The sequence below is a fragment of the Sphaeramia orbicularis genome, chromosome 22, assembly GCF_902148855.1.
Source record: "Sphaeramia orbicularis chromosome 22, fSphaOr1.1, whole genome shotgun sequence".
NCBI lineage: Eukaryota > Metazoa > Chordata > Actinopteri > Kurtiformes > Apogonidae > Sphaeramia > Sphaeramia orbicularis.
In genome coordinates, this window is record NC_043978.1 from 49,920,866 (window position 1) to 49,937,091 (window position 16,226).

General features: G+C 36.3%; 1 protein-coding gene across 1 annotated transcript in view; it reads right to left on the minus strand.

Moving 5' to 3' along the window:
- The window catches only part of pld1a (phospholipase D1a), a 98,022-nt gene that overhangs the window by 41,444 nt on the left and 40,352 nt on the right, over window positions 1–16,226 (minus strand). The window contains exons 9-12 of the mRNA XM_030127524.1: window positions 15,932–16,084; window positions 9,415–9,564; window positions 8,600–8,683; window positions 3,703–3,784 (exon numbers count right to left, since the gene is read on the minus strand). Of these exons, the coding sequence (XP_029983384.1) occupies window positions 3,703–3,784; window positions 8,600–8,683; window positions 9,415–9,564; window positions 15,932–16,084 (469 nt within the window). The remainder of the gene's footprint in view (window positions 1–3,702; window positions 3,785–8,599; window positions 8,684–9,414; window positions 9,565–15,931; window positions 16,085–16,226) is intronic.

Sequence of the window (16,226 nt, forward strand, 5' to 3'; positions counted from 1 at the left end):
GTGTTTACAGTGTTTTTACTATTGTGTTTAAAGTGTTTTTACTATTGTGTTTAAAGTGTTTTTACTATTGTGTTTAAAGTGTTTTTACTGTTGTGTTTAAAGTGTTTTTACTGTTGTGTTTACACTGTTTTTACTATTGTGTTTAAAGTGTTTTTACTATTGTGTTTACAGTGTTTTTACTATTGTGTTTAAAGTGTTTTTACTATTGTGTTTACAGTGTTTTTACTATTGTGTTTAAAGTGTTTTTACTATTGTGTTTAAAGTGTTTCATTTAAGTTTGTGGATACTGCTGGAAACTGTAAATTTCCCTCTGGGATGAATAAAGTATCTATCTATCTGTCTGTCTGTCTGTCTGTCTCTCTAATAATATGTGCACAGTGGGGTTTGTACACTGACTTGCTGAAATATGTATGAATGTCTGTGGGAACGCTGTCATATGGAAGGCAGCATGTGTTGCTACAAAATCTCTCTGTACTTTTTAATATTGATGGTGCAAAAAGTACAAATGTCCTTTTCCAAGGACACTGACACAGCCCACATCCTGCCTTTACTAATGCTGTCTACATTTGTGTAAAAACAGCCTTTAGTTCTCCAAAAACCACATAATATAGAACCTAAGGACAGTGGTTATTCTGTAAGTTAACACAGATCTGAAATATTTAGGATTAGGCATTGATTAGTTTTAAAAGCCACATTACAAAAGTCAGTAATAAAATTAAATACAGTTTATCACACTTCAGGTTCATCACAATTACCCCTCTGACTGAGGAAGCACAAATGTACTGTCTGATAAGCTGTTCTATTACACACTCTACAACCAAAACACACTGAAGACACGACACAAACTAGAGTACACAAGAAACCGTTTAGTTTTCATCCCTGACATGTTCTGAAAACATACAAATGTCTGAGCTGAGAAAACTTCAACAGATTCCACCTCCATGAACTCCAGATCAGGACACACCCTGGCCTCTGCTGTTGTTGATGGGAACAGTCTGGATCCTGTTAAGCTCAACGGCTGGAAGGCCACGAGCTATTGTGAAGGCGCTGGGTCCGACGGCATCTTCGTCATCTTTGTCATCTTCATCAGCACTTTCTTCAAACATCTCCGACAAAACTACTGCTTGGATTCATTTAAAATTTTATATGTCACTTCCTTGGGACAATGTCTATGGAGTCTGTTTACAGTTTTGAGATATTTAGATTTTTCCATTTTTAACAAATGTTTTTAATACTAAAAATCTGCCTTTACTTACAATGGGCCATATTTCAAGGTTTATAATGTGGAAATGGTTAGAGATATCAATACAGGTTCTATCAAGCACTGATAGTTAGTCATAAATGGACTTTCATTTGGGTTCAAGATCTTTGACCTTGAGTGATCTTGAAGGGTCAAACTCAAGGTCACCGATGTCTACAGTTCAACAATCTTCTCTGAAACTACTGGTTGGATTCATTTCATATTTTTTATGTAACTTCCTTGGGACAATGTCTACAAAGTTTGTTCAGAGTTTTGAGAAATTTAGATTTGATTTTTATAATGGCCGTTCCTGTTTAGACAGGTTTTGTATGGCCCACCATGATGCTTTGTTTAATTTGCTTTGTCTTTTATTCTTGATATAGTATTTTATCTTTTATTGGACTGTCTTTTCTCTGTAGTACTTTGAGATTCTGTTGAATGAAAAGTGCTTTATACATGCAATTTATTATTATTATTATTATTATTATTATTATTATTATTATTATTATTACCTCCACCAAGGAGGTTATGTTTTCCGGTGTTGGTTTGTCTGTCTGTCTGTGTGTGTGCAAGATAACTCAAAAAGTTATGGACGTATTTGGATGAAAATTTCAGGAAATGTTGATACTGGCTCAAGGAACAAATGATTAAATTTTGGTGGTGATCGGGGGCTGGGGGGCACTGATCTGCCTTGGCAGAGGTCTGCCCTCTCTGAGCACTTTTGTTGTTATTATTATGACGATGATGATGATGATGACGATTATTATTATTATTATTATTATTATTATTGTCTATATTTTGATTTCCTATAACATGTACATGATTACAGATATCTGTACAGTTACTATTGAGCACTGATAGGAAGTCATATATGGACGCTGATTGAATTGGTGCAGGTCTCCTCCACTGAAAGTACCTCCCACTTATATTGGGAGACTGATCTGCATCAAGACCACAGGACTCTAACATAAAGACAGAACCTGACAACCTCGCAAATTCAACTTGTTATTGATTCTTAATAGAACATGCCGGTGAGATACAGGGACATTGGTCCTATTTTTGTCCAGGGCACAAAGCATCCATTTCTCCCAGAACATGGATACTCCCCACCTGGATACCGATCGGTCCAAGAACAGTCCACATTTCCCCTGTGGTGGTCCATCCCACATACCTCTGAGCCCACAGAAGCCTGAATTGGCATAGGTGTCCTGATCTCTGTCTTGTTAGAGCTGGACAAAGATTGTCCACAGTAATCCTGACCCACGTTGTTCTATCAGCTGTAGATGAATAATAGTAATTGATCTGGTTTTGTCTGAGATCAGTGTTCAGCTTAGACTTGAACCCTTCCTTCAATATTCCTTGATGCTTTTCATTCTGTTCTGTTTCGTAGAGGCTGAAATATCCAAATCCCTTCCTAAACATGGATGCCTCCCTGGTGAGGTGGTCCCAGCAAGTCCAATGGGGAGGAGACCCGGGGCAGACCCAGGACACACCGGAGGGATTATATCTCGTCTGGCCTGGGAACACTTTGGAATCTTCCGGAGGAGCTAGAGGGGGTGGAGGGGAGAGGGAAGTCTGGGCTTCTGTACTCAAGCTGATGCCCCCACGACCTGGACCCGGATAAGCGGAAGAAGATGGATTGATGGAACATTTATAGAATTATTTTCCCACATTTGTTGTCAAACTGGTGCGGCCTGTCTTTGCTCTTACAGAACTAGACCTTTCCTGGATGCTGGTTTTGGACTCAAGCACACTCTACTGCACACTTATTACTTTATTTATTATTATTATTACTATTTTTTGTCATTTTTAGACACTTTAGCAATTTCATTTTTTATCTTTTTATTTTCTATTGGATTTGATACATTTTTTGTCTTGTGCTGTTGTGCATTTGAATTTCCCCCTTGGGGATCAATAAATCTTATCTTATCTTATCTTATCTTATCTTACCTTATCTTCAGTAACCTGTTCACATCACCTGGTACAAATCTGATTATTTCATTTTTTTAACTCATCTTTATCCAAGAATCACCTCAGTCTAAACTTTTTCTTAAATGTTTTGCAGCCTGAATATGAAGAATAGATGTATATTTACAAATGAATCCATGTTGACCAAATATGAAATATGTTTCATACTGTCAACAACTGAAAGTTTATAAATTAATGTACATTTTTTTATGTTACTTTTCCTTTTTAATTTCCATATTCCATGCTGTCCCAACAGTTACTGATTTGGGGTTTTCTGTTTTTTCTATCTCTATGCCATTTCACTTTATTACTACTTGCTGTGAAGTGGGTTACAGCCAGAATTCCCACTATGTGGCATTCAGCCAAATGTCAGAACACTGAATATGACTGAATATTCAACTGACGAATATCAGGAATACGACTGAATATGTCTCAACAAATCTCTTCGTAGAACCATATCACCATATCTGTTGTGTGTCCACAGGGTTTCTTACTGCTTTGCGTTTAAGGATACAGTCGAGCCTCCATCTGTTGCCTTCCACCACAGGTCTCTTCAGGAAGATTTCTGGACTCAGCCTGACGATAAAAACAACAAAGAAAGAGATGAGGACAAAAGAAGAAAATTACACCCTCTGTTCAGACAATAAGTGAACTCATCATGACAGGATAATGTCTTGTGAAAGTTTTAAGTAGTATCTTACACCTGACAGACCTGACAAAATGACAGACCCTCATGCGTCACTCACTTTGGCATCCTGAGCTTACATTTGGACATATGATCCCATTGGCTCACAGCTCATTGGTTAAGACCATAAACCCAGTGATTACTTCCTCGCAAGGCAGTAATTTCCCACATTCAGCCGTGAGGGCCCTTAACTGTTACGTCTGAAATTACAGTGACATGACTGTTGTCACTGCAATTTACAAAGAAACAAATACAGTGTTTATTTCCCATAAGAAAATGTCATATTAAACTCTGTCATATTAAAATCTGAGAAGTGGTTGGTTGGAAAATTGGACGGAAGACAGATCAGCTAGACGCAGTATTACTTGAGGATTAGATTTGTGTCTTTGTAATGCCATTTACATAGGTACAGATGTGGCTGGTGACACTCACTACATGACTAAATCTGACTAAATCTGATGTACAGTACTGTGGATAAGTCCTACACCAACATTAGGTTTGTTGGTTTACTAGAGTCCCAATGACCACACATTTCTCAGTCTCAGTTTCAGCAGGAAAAAAACAGATTCTGTAAACCATCGAGATAGTATTTGCTCTTAAAATGTCTTTAACACAGTGGTTCCCAACCTTTTTGTGGCTTGTGACCCCATTTTAACATCACAAATTGCTAACGACCCCAGACATTCAAAAACGGAGACTTTATTTTTCTAAAATTAATTTGTTTTTGATCATATAATAGTTTGCTATACTATATTGCAAATAAACATTAATTTTAGATGACATTTAGGCTATATAATGTATATTATTATGGACGGAGGCAGAAAAGCCAGGTGTAGATTATTGCACAAAGAGAGAATTTGATTTTCCTTGGTCAGGATATGTACAGTCAGTCCAGCTTGTATTTACAAGGCTGACAATTAAAACTGAACAAACAAGAACTCAAACTATGAATTATGAAAGAGCTGCAGCATCTGAAACTGACCACAATGAACATTTGACACATAAACAGAACCACAGTGCTGCAGCTTCAGACTCACAGTTTGTCATGTCTTGTATGGATTGGGATTGTCTCCGTCAACTCACCATATATTTTTTATTAGTAAGTTTTTATTTTTATTTTAATCAGTTACTAGAAATTTCAGGTGACCCCATTTAAATTCTAGGTGACCCCACGTGGGGTCCTGACCCCAAAGTTGAAAAGCACAGGTTTAACACAATATGAGACTTGTCAGAATCAGAATACTTAATTAATCCCAGGGGGGAAACTTCTGGGTGTTACAGTTGCTCTATTCAAGTATAATAAAAAAGTAGCAGGAAAGAATTTATCAATACAACAGAAATAAACAAACAAACAAACAAATAAATAAATATTAAAACACCCTATTAAGACACAAAAAAGACCAGTAATTTGTACAATAAGTACTAGACAATATATTATGAATTTGATAATTAAAGAAATATGCATAATACTTATTACCTCTGCCAAGGAGGTTATGTTTTTGCCGGTGTCTGTCTGTCTGTGTGCAAGATAACTCAAAAAGTTATGGACAGATTTGGATGAAAATTTCAGAAAATGTTGATACTGGCACAAGGAACAAATGATTAAATTTTGGTGGTGATCGGGGGTGGGGGGACGACTGATCTGCCTTGGCGGAGGTCTGCGCTCTCCGAGTGCTTTTCTTGTTATTTATTGTTTTATACCAGGTTTCATTCAGGACATGTTAGATGTTTCTGTTTGTCCTTCTTGTCATGGGGTCCTGGGGTCACACCATAATAGTAGGTTTAACCTGTGTAACCCATTTAGTTCAGTTTTTTGTCAGTCTTTTAAGGCTGTGCACATATTTACCTCCACCAAGGAGGTTATGTTTTTGCCGGCGTTGGTTTGTCTGTCGGTCTGTCTGTGTGCAAGATGACTCAAAAAGTTATGGACGGATTTGGATGAAAATTTCAGGAAATGTTGATACTGGCATAAGGAACAAATGATTAAAATTTTGGTGGTGATGGGGGGGGCACTGATCTGCCTTGGCGGAGGTCTGCTAGTTCCTGTATGCTTTTGTTGTATCTGAAGAAAAGCGAATAAGATATAAACATGTCTGCAAAGCTAAAGGCAGTCTAAGACTTTTGCACAGTGCTATATTCTAAACCTGATTACAGAATGATTTTTCCAGATCCTCTCACAGGTTATATAATCAGTTATTGCTGCAGAAACATGACCCCTGATGAGTAAAAAAGAAATAAGACAAGACAGAGGAACAGCCAGACGGTTCAAGGGGCTGTGGTGTAAGCAGATATGCAGAAGCTGTAGCTTTCTGTTGGTGTATTTCTATTCTGGGTGTGTGGATAAGGTTGTAATTGGAGCCACTACAATTACATGGCAGAGCAGACATCCAGGACTTGTGGGTAATACATAATGTAATACATAACAGCGCATACAACACTAACGGCGTATCAGTGTCAAGTTGTAAGATCCTTCACTGGCAACAGTTTGACGATAGCTGGACGGATACCATACACCATATTGTCCATACTGCAGTTACATAATGACGAGCTGTTACACTGTTTAGGAGCTTCTTTGTCAATTACACTTGAAGCATTTGAGACAGAACACTAGTGCCACGACAGGACAGGTGTAATATACAATATGACAGATAAATATGACTGAGTTCAGGAACTTTATTTCACCGTTGCTGCTGCTCATGTTGTTGCTACATGCACTATCACTTTAACTGTTACTTTATATTGTGCTATATTGTCCATATTTAGACGTTATTTTATGATCTTTTTTTGTGCATTTTATGGTAGTTTTTATTGTATTCTGTTTAGCGTTCACATTTTTTATTTCACATTTTATTCTTTTACCTTTTCTAATGCTGCAAACACCAAGACCTGGGTAACTATATTTCATTCTATCATGTACTATTGAATGAATGACAATAAAGCTGAGTCTGAGTCTCAATTGTTAAGCAGTAGACATATTTCAAGTAAAAGCACCTGTTGTTGTAAAATCAAACCCACTTTTTATTCCGTCTGTTCACATGTCTCAAGGTTCTGAGATTGACGCTGTATTTGACAGAATATATTTTACTAGATGACTCCTTCTCCTTACATCCTTCAGCATTTGATAAAAAAGATAGAAATTGAGCTTGGGTTTTTAGAATAGAATAGAATAGAATAAATCTTTGTTGTTACTGTTACAGGAGCAATGAAAATCAGTTTAGCAGCAGTTTTACTTAAAATATACATTGAAAAATACAGAAATATACAACAGGCCAACTCTATATCCTAGAAAGAAGAAATATATACGACATATAAAAGGACATATATGAGGTACAAAAAGATAATTATGTGTACAAGGTAAGACTGAAGTCCTGTCTTAGTTTAAAGGCCAAACAGAGACTTGTTGGCAAAACATTTATGTAAGTGTTAGACAACAGTGATGTGATACGACCATGAACCTTCTAAAAGCTGACAAACTCTGCATACTACAGAGCACTATTTATTCATATTGTTCAATATTTAGATTATAAAGCCATCGCTCATCATTACTTATTGTATGCTCATGTCAGATTGTAAAACACTGGCATATTTTTGTTTATTTGTCTATTAAAGGTCTGCTTCATTCATATCTTTGAATATGGGTGCTTCTATGAAACTGAGTACATTTTGGTACCTGGCACTTTCCCATCTTTTTAGACCCGATAATAAAAGAGAAATTTAGACATATATCCCCCCAGGATGTATCCAGTGATGATCTTAGATAAATACAAAAAAATATACCCTTGCTCTGAGCCATCCCATAATTAATGAATTTTCAAAAAAAAATATAGGGGCCAAAAATAGGACCAAAACTGGGACAACAAAAACTACCAAAGTGTCAGTGCGTTTGATCTGAAACGCATGGCTGCAAATGGTCTTATATAGCGCTATAAATGAAGACACTGTGTTACATTTGTCGATCCTAGTGGTTTTTCTAATCCAGACATGCTGGCTTTTCATGAATCTCAGTCTCATTCCAGGTTTTGTACGTAACCCATCGTGTCCATTTGTGTTACATGCAGAACCTGCCCAGTTAAACGCATATAAATCGTGAATGATTTTGCAACAGCAGTCATTTTTGTGAAACATAAAATATAAAAATGGAAGCATATAAAACATATAAAAATGTGTTTTATCTGAATAATAGTTTGTCTTTTATCTCAGTAACTATTAATTTTTAAAATGGACCCAAAGTGCTTCCAAAACTTGCTTCATAACATTAGTCTACATCTGGCTTGAATTTTTAGCTTTTTATATTATATTTTTATATTACATAATATGTTTTCTCATAATTGATGTTTTTTGAACAAAAAGACATATCAGACTACATACTGATGAAGTGAACATTTAACTCATGTTTGATCAGCTACATACTGAGTCTTCCCAGATATTCTGATAAAGTGTGAAACCATGTCTGGTAATAAAAAACAACAACAACAACTACAACAACAACATGCTTTGCTTCTTCTAACTCCTATTTGTTTATTATTGTATTGTAGCCTGCACCATCACATGCTGCCAACACAGCCCAGCCTCGATTATTCACTCAAAATCAGTTTATCAAGCACATAATTAGCTTTTTCATGGCTTTTCTTTCATGACATATTACGGAAACACAGCTATTCTTACAAATAAACAAATAAGTACACATAAGACAGACAGAAGCTCACCACCAGTCAGTGATAAAGATTTCCTCTTTAGCTTCCTCCAAAGCATCGGCCACATCTTCCATGTACGTCTTACCATTCACGTACCTGTGAATGTATGTGAGAAAGAAAACTGATGGTTAAACTGTAGATTGAAAACTCTTTCCACCTCTCAGTTCACATGTTCTTGTGCAGACACACACATGCACACAGGAACTAAAGTAACTAGTCCTGTGCAATGTTTGACTTTGAACCATATACAGTTAATGCCAATGGTTTCTGTTGCCTTCGAGCTGTATATCTTGTCACAGCTTGCCTTAAAACTGCCACAAAACCACAAGTATGTCATCAGACAGACTTAAAAAGGCCAAAGGAGTGCATTTGTCAGCTCACTTCCTTGGCTCATCCTAATTTCGTAACATTTAGACAAGCTAAAGGCTACACCCTTTCTGTGTCATCATGACATAATTGTTCTTCACACACACACACACACACTTTTTCCTTCAGCTCATGGGAGCTCATGGCTTCAAACCAAATACAAAGATAATGACATTATCACACAGATGAATCAATACCAGAGAATCTGCCAGATGAGGGGGAAGAGAAGACAAAAAAAGACATGAAACATAGCAAAGCAGCCAAAAGAGCCAATCCTCTCGATGCATTTCCATAGTTACCAGTGAAATGTGGAGGAAAAGGTTGTGGTTGTGTTTTGTTTATTTAACTCTCCACTTCACAGTCGACTTGTGAAATCCGTTGAATGGTTTCCTTCGATTGTTTTTAATATTAGTTACGGCCCAAATAAATGAGCGGAACAGCTGGTTTACGACTGTAGTTACCATTTGGCGGAGATGTTTTCCTGTTCCTGTGCAAAGGAGCTGAAGCGGTGATCTCTGAGAAAAGCCTTCCCATGATTCCTCACAAAGCTCTCGATGCTCTGACCCCACCAACGGGCGTGTCTGTAGCTGCTGCACTTAAACACCAGAGTCCTGTCAGGAGGATGTGAACACAGTGTGATTATAGAAACGGACAGTACATAGTATAAACCCTTTAACCCTTCCATGCATAGTGGTCACTACAGTGGACAGTTATTCTACAGCTGTTCTCTTATATATTCATGGGTTTTGTTGTTTTAGTTCCATATCAGCCAACACATCAGATACTTATGCACCATCTCATACAATGCAACTCACACAATTACTGTAACTTTGCTGTTCTTGGTAAACCTGATCTGCACTGACATGTTTCAGTGTAAATCAATTGCAAGTTGTTTTTAGACTGTAATGAACAGTTTTCTTAATCAAAAAGGGTTTCTTTTTGCATATCATCTCCATGAAGTGGGTAATAACTAGTATTAGAGTATGATAAAATGTGAGAAAACATCAAATTAACTGCATTAAAAATGTTTTTATTTCCTAGTTTTCACACAGTATATCACTTTCTGATGATGGGTTTTAAATACATGTTTCTTTGCTTCAAAAATTAAACGCATGATGTCCAGCTAAGTGTACATTTCTGTAACTTCAAGGAAAAATAGGTTCATAAAAAAATTTCAGTCGCATTGTGGTTTTCACGTCTAAAGAGGATTTTTTTTTTCTTTTTTTCTGTCTTGTTTTGTTTTGGTTGTTGGGAGTCTGTTTTTTTTCTGTACTGAAAAACGTTGTCTTCAATTTAACAAATATTGTATATTTTCCTTCACACCAGAAAAATCAGAAAATATATTTGATTTAAAAAAGGAATAAAAACACTCAGGACAAAAATCTCGACGAAGGTTGTCATAATTTATGCATGAAAGGGTTAAAATAGGGGCGTCAAACATATGGCCTGTGGGCCAAAACTGGTCTGCCCATTGGTCCAATCCAGCCCGCAGGATGAATTATAAAGTACAAAGATGACACTGGAAATATTAACAGTCAGTGGTATTCAGGGGCCACATGCAGCTCAATGTGATATCAAGTAAAATAATAGTATAAGAACCTATAAATAATGACAACTCCAAATGTTCTCTTTGGTTTAAGGTGAAAAAAGTTAAATTACATTATGAAATTATTTACATTTACAAACCATTCTAACACAATAAATGAACAAATATGACAAAACTGAAATTTCTTAAGAAAATAAGTGCAACTTGAAGAACATAATGCCTGTTACTAAATGTTTTCTGCATTTGTAGATCTGTAAGTTGTGTTAATAATAAGCTGCAACATAATATTGTTGAAGTTTCACATAATATTAATATTTCAGGGTGTACATGGTTGTTCAGGTTATTCACATTTTCATTATGTATCAGGTTTATTTATTCAGAAATCACCCATAATACAGAAAATACAAACAATGAGGCTAATTTTAAGTCAATGACTGTGAATTATGTTGAGACTGAATAGGCTTAGACAGAAGCTAAATACTTACATACACCTTGCCAACATTCAAATCAAAATCAGTTTTAGGCTACCAGTCAATACAACAGAAATCATTCTTGCTTGTGTCCCTCAATAATATCTTTCCAAACCAATGTTTTGAAAACATTAATTAATTACACATCTTTAAATTCATATTTATGTCATTCCATAATTTAACATCAACAACATAAATAAATCTTCTTCTTATACATTTAACAGCTTTTTGTACAGTAAACACGAGGGTGGTTCACAAAATAAGCTTTCGCCAAATTTTGCCAGATCGCTTTTTGCCTTGATCAAATTGATATTAGAAACATTCGTACCAAAAATGGAGTCAATTGCTGCATATTTAAGGATGGCACACTTTTTCACGTCTGTTTGGTCTACATAATGTATTGGCATGAGGTTTCCCTGGCAACACATGTTCCAAAGAATGATTTGGACTTGATCCAGAGTTTGCATCTATGTCCAGATGAAAGCATTGCAGATGCCGCACTGAAGAGCATTGGACAACATTTGTGGTTTCTATCAGAAGAACTCGTCGCCCTGGCATTTTTTGATGCTGAAGAAAAGGAGGCAATGCTGAGAAATCTAGAAAGACGCCCTGGGAAGATGCTCCAAAGACTTGATGCCAAGTCTTTCTTCCGCAAGAACAGTCCAACTACCATCTCTAGCATTGTCACTCGCCGCTCAATCCACTTGTTTGAAGTTCTTACTGAAGGCCAAATTAACAGCACAAGTAACCCTGATGATGGGAGGTCCATTCTCACAGATGAGAGTCTGCCACAAAAAGTCTATTCCTTGAAGGTCATCAGTGACAATGCAGACAGAGGCATTATCCTTATTAAACACTGTCAACAATCGGGGCCAAATGAAGACCAAAAGCAGTTTTAGCTTTGCGTTGTGCAAGGACACAGAGATAAAGTATCAAAGACAACAAAGTCCTCATACATGGAATATAGTGTTTGAACTGTTCTAATGCTGTAGCACATGTAGCAGAATTACTGGGAGACTGGGAGAGATTATTAAAATGTTTTTTGTAAGTTGTCTAGATTTTTTCAACTGAATTAGGACCATTTTGCAGCGCTAAATCCAAAAATGACATCTGTTTTTCTCAATCAGGTCAGGTTTTTTTGCTAATTTGATTTTGAAAAATTTGATCTTCTCACAAAATATAATAATTAATACCAAAATAAGATTGGTAAGCACACTTTATGAAACTTGTGACTTGATTCCTGTTAGGTACAATGGTGTATTCACCGCAGATGTAGCAGAATACATCAGGCTTATTTTTGCAAGATCTTCTAGTCGAAGCCATTTCATTCACCTGTAATATTAAAAAAAACATTTATCATAAATTGGCAAAAGTAAAATCTTCACAACTCGTTTATTGCAAGAAATATGAAAGAATTTTGTATCATATGATGTGAAAATGCCCATAAATGTAAGCAAAAATGTTAAAAAGCCAATATGTAGCATAGTTCAGAAAGTGGACCTGACTGAGCAAAATTAATGTGATTTTTGGAATCAGCACACCAAAATTATCCTAAATCAGCTCAAAAAACTTAAACAATAAATTTGTTGTTGACCAGTGTTATTAATGAGCAGATTTATCTTTGTATTGTTCAAGTTATGTTTCTGCGAAAGTTCATTCATTCATTTTCTGAACCCGCTTTATCCTCACTAGGGTCACGGGGGTCGTTTGGAGCCTATCCCAGCTACATAGGGGTGAAGGTGGGGTACACCCTGGATAAGTCGCCAGTTCATCGCAGGGCCCATAGGTGTGAATGTGAGAGTGATTGTTTGTCTGCGAAAGTTACGCATTCTTATGTAGAAAAATGAAAATTGTGAAAAAGTGTGCCACCTTGTACTGTCGTCCTATTGGCTCAAATTTTGGTACAGATGTTCACAATGGCAATAGGAACAAGGAAAAATACCATCTCGCATAATTTAGAAAACTTTGACTTATACCATCAGATTGTGAACCACCCTAGTAAACACACAAACACTTCTGAAATCATACCTGCTTTACCGTACTGAACAGAACTTCTGAACAGAGTCTGGGAGTGACCTTTGTTTGGCTCAGAATGTAATGTAATTTAACTTTCGTACTAAAACAAAGAGAATATTTTTAGATTTGTATTATTATTTGTTTATTATGAACCTTTATTTGACTTGAGATCACATTAGGCTGTATGTGGAACCTGAACTTAAATGACTTCGACACGCCTGTTTTAAAAGCTCACATCCAAATGAGGCCATTCTCTGTCTTTCAGTATAGTTTTGTCCTCAGTTGAACACAATGCGGATCAGATTACAAAGGTATTTGTGTTTACTGTGAGATTACAGATCCAAGGAATGAATCTAGAAATACAATAAGCCTCAGGGAACAGGAGCTGGAAAGAAAAGAATGAACCTCCTCATACCAGACTGTTTACAGAAGCTTTAATACCCCCCCTCCAGTCAAAAACAAGGATTTGCTAATGTTCTTTCAATGTGCAAAATTATGTCTCTGCAGAGTGTTAACACTTTTCAGGGTTTTCTCAAATTTATCTGCCAAAGGGAGAAAGTTGTCTGAGCTCACCAAAAATCTGAATTCAAGGGGTGTGATTTGTGATATGCTAAAAAGATTTGAAGCCAAGCCTGTTCTAGTATTTGGAATTGTGGCCTTTAGAGGTTCGGGCATCGGTCAAGACTGGTGTTTTTGAAGGTGTTGATCTCAGTTTGGAATTGTAGTAACTGCAGTTCTCAGTATTTTGTGCAATTTGTTAGTATCATTACTGTAAAATGAGTAAAATGTCCAGTGGCCAGTGACATGGCAATTACTTTCTCCCACTCCTTTTCAAATGTGCAATTAAGTCATGCTTTGTTTTCATGTATATGTACAGGTTTTTGGTTTGTTTTGTTTTCTTATAATCTGTTTCCTTTGTAAAGACCAAGTAGGATTACTTAGTTTTGTTGCATATTTGAAATTAACTAAATTAAACTAAACTAAACATGGCTCATTTCTGATTAAAAAACAAGCTTTCATATCTTAATATACTGAAGGATGCAGCTAATGCAGAGTAGGCTAAGCAACATTTTAGCTTCAGAATCAGAATACTTTATTAATCCCAGGGGTAATTATTGTGAGTTACAGTTACTCCCTGCATGTATAATCAAAGTAGCAGGGGGAAAAAACTTGGTCATAGGCTAGTGGTTCCCAACCTTTTTTGTCTCATGACCCCATTTTAACACCACAAATTTCTGTCGACCCCAGAACGGTGACATTTTTTTGCCAAAATTAATTTGTTTTTGATCATGTAATTGTTTGCTATACTATGTTTCTAACAAAGGTTAATTTTAGATGACATTTAGTCTATATACAGGGTGGGGAAGCAAAATGTACAATATTTTGAGGCAGGGATTGAAAGACAGTGTATGACCAATTAGTTTATTGAAAGTCATGAGAATTTATTTGCCACAAGAAAACTGACATAATAGAAAATGTTTTTATTCTATGTGTCCTCCTTTCTCAATAACTGCCTTCACACGCTTCCTGAAACTTGCGTAAGTGTTCCTCAAATATTCGGGTGACAACTTCTCCCATTCTTCTTTAATAGTATCGTCCAGACTTTCTCGTAATAGTTTTGCTCATAGTCATTCTCTTCTTTCCATTATAAACAGTCTTTATGGACACTCCAACTATTTTTGAAATCTCCTTTGGTGTGACGAGTGCATTCAGTAAATCACACACTCTTTGACGTTTGCTTTCCTGATTACTCATATGGGCAAAAGTTTCTGAAAAGGTATGGATAATAGTGTTAGGTATGATTATGACATCAATATATGTTTGGTTTCAAAACAACTGACGTAGTGCCTGCTGAGAAAAAACAACTAAATGTTCATTGTAAATTTTGCTTCCCCACCCTGTATGTATATTATTATGGACGGAGGCAGAAAATCCAGGTGTAGATTACTGCACAAAGGGAGAATTTGATTTTCCTTGGTCAGGATATGTACAGTCAGTCCAGCTTGTATTTACAAGGAGGACAATTAATACTGAACAAACAAGAACTCAAACTATGAATTATGAAAGAGCTGCAGCATCTGAAACTGACCACAATGAACATTTGACAGATAAACAGAACCACAGTGCTTCAGTTTCAGACTCACAGTTTGTCTTTTATGAATTGGGATTGTTTCTGTCAACTCACCATATATTTTTATTAGTAAGTTATTCTTAATTGTTATCAATTACAAGAAATTTCAGGTGACCCCATTTGAATTCCAGGCGACTCCACACAGGGTCCCGACCCCAAGGTTGAAAAACACTGTCATAGGCCCTTATACCCTGGTTTGGGACCTAACTTAATCTACAATGCTATAAGATTGAAACTGGACTTTTCTGGGAAAAACGGGAAACATTTGATTCCCAGCAGAAAAACTTCCCAAACTAACAACATTTGCATATTTAGAGATTCTATCATTTTCAATCAGAGTCAGAAGTTGTTAATTTAACTATTCAACTTCAATGGCAGAAAAAAAACATACTAAATACAAATGATTATTCATTATAACATGACTAAAGAATAATCTTTTTTTGCGGTTTCTTTTGTTGTTAAGTTTAGTTCAACATTTTCAGTGTACGATGGATGGTCAATCTGTTTTTAGCCTACACCTTATTTTTAAAGTGTGGTTTTCAGTGTTACAAGAACAGCTTGAGACATTAATTTTTCACAATAAAAAAGTTGTATTTAATGCTGCATCAATTTATTTTCAGCAAAGACTAACCTTTAATTATTCTCTGTCCTTTCTATGGCTTTAACACTATTCACTTACATGGAAGACAAACAAACAGGAAAGGTGTATGCAGGAATAGAAGAGAAAAATGGCAGCAGTCACTCATTATATAGTCTGGATGTTCATCCCTTTGCTTCTTGGTTTGGTTTTACTGCAGAACGTCAGTCACACACACCTGGACAGACTGTCGATCCGAACTCCGTGTTTGGTCTCCGTGTCTTTCGAGTCCATCTTGATGCTGAACTCTTTATCCACCAACAGGACGAAGGAGATCGCCCCTGAGTCCGGCTTCATGTACAGCAAGAAGGAGTCCTTCACCACCAGCCAGCTACACAAAACACACACACACACACACACACATATATATATATATATAATCACCATCTTCAGGATTAGTGAATCTTCACACACGTTAAATTTTATGAATTTCAAAAGATTGCGGTAGACCATTTCTGAGTATGTTATTTGTT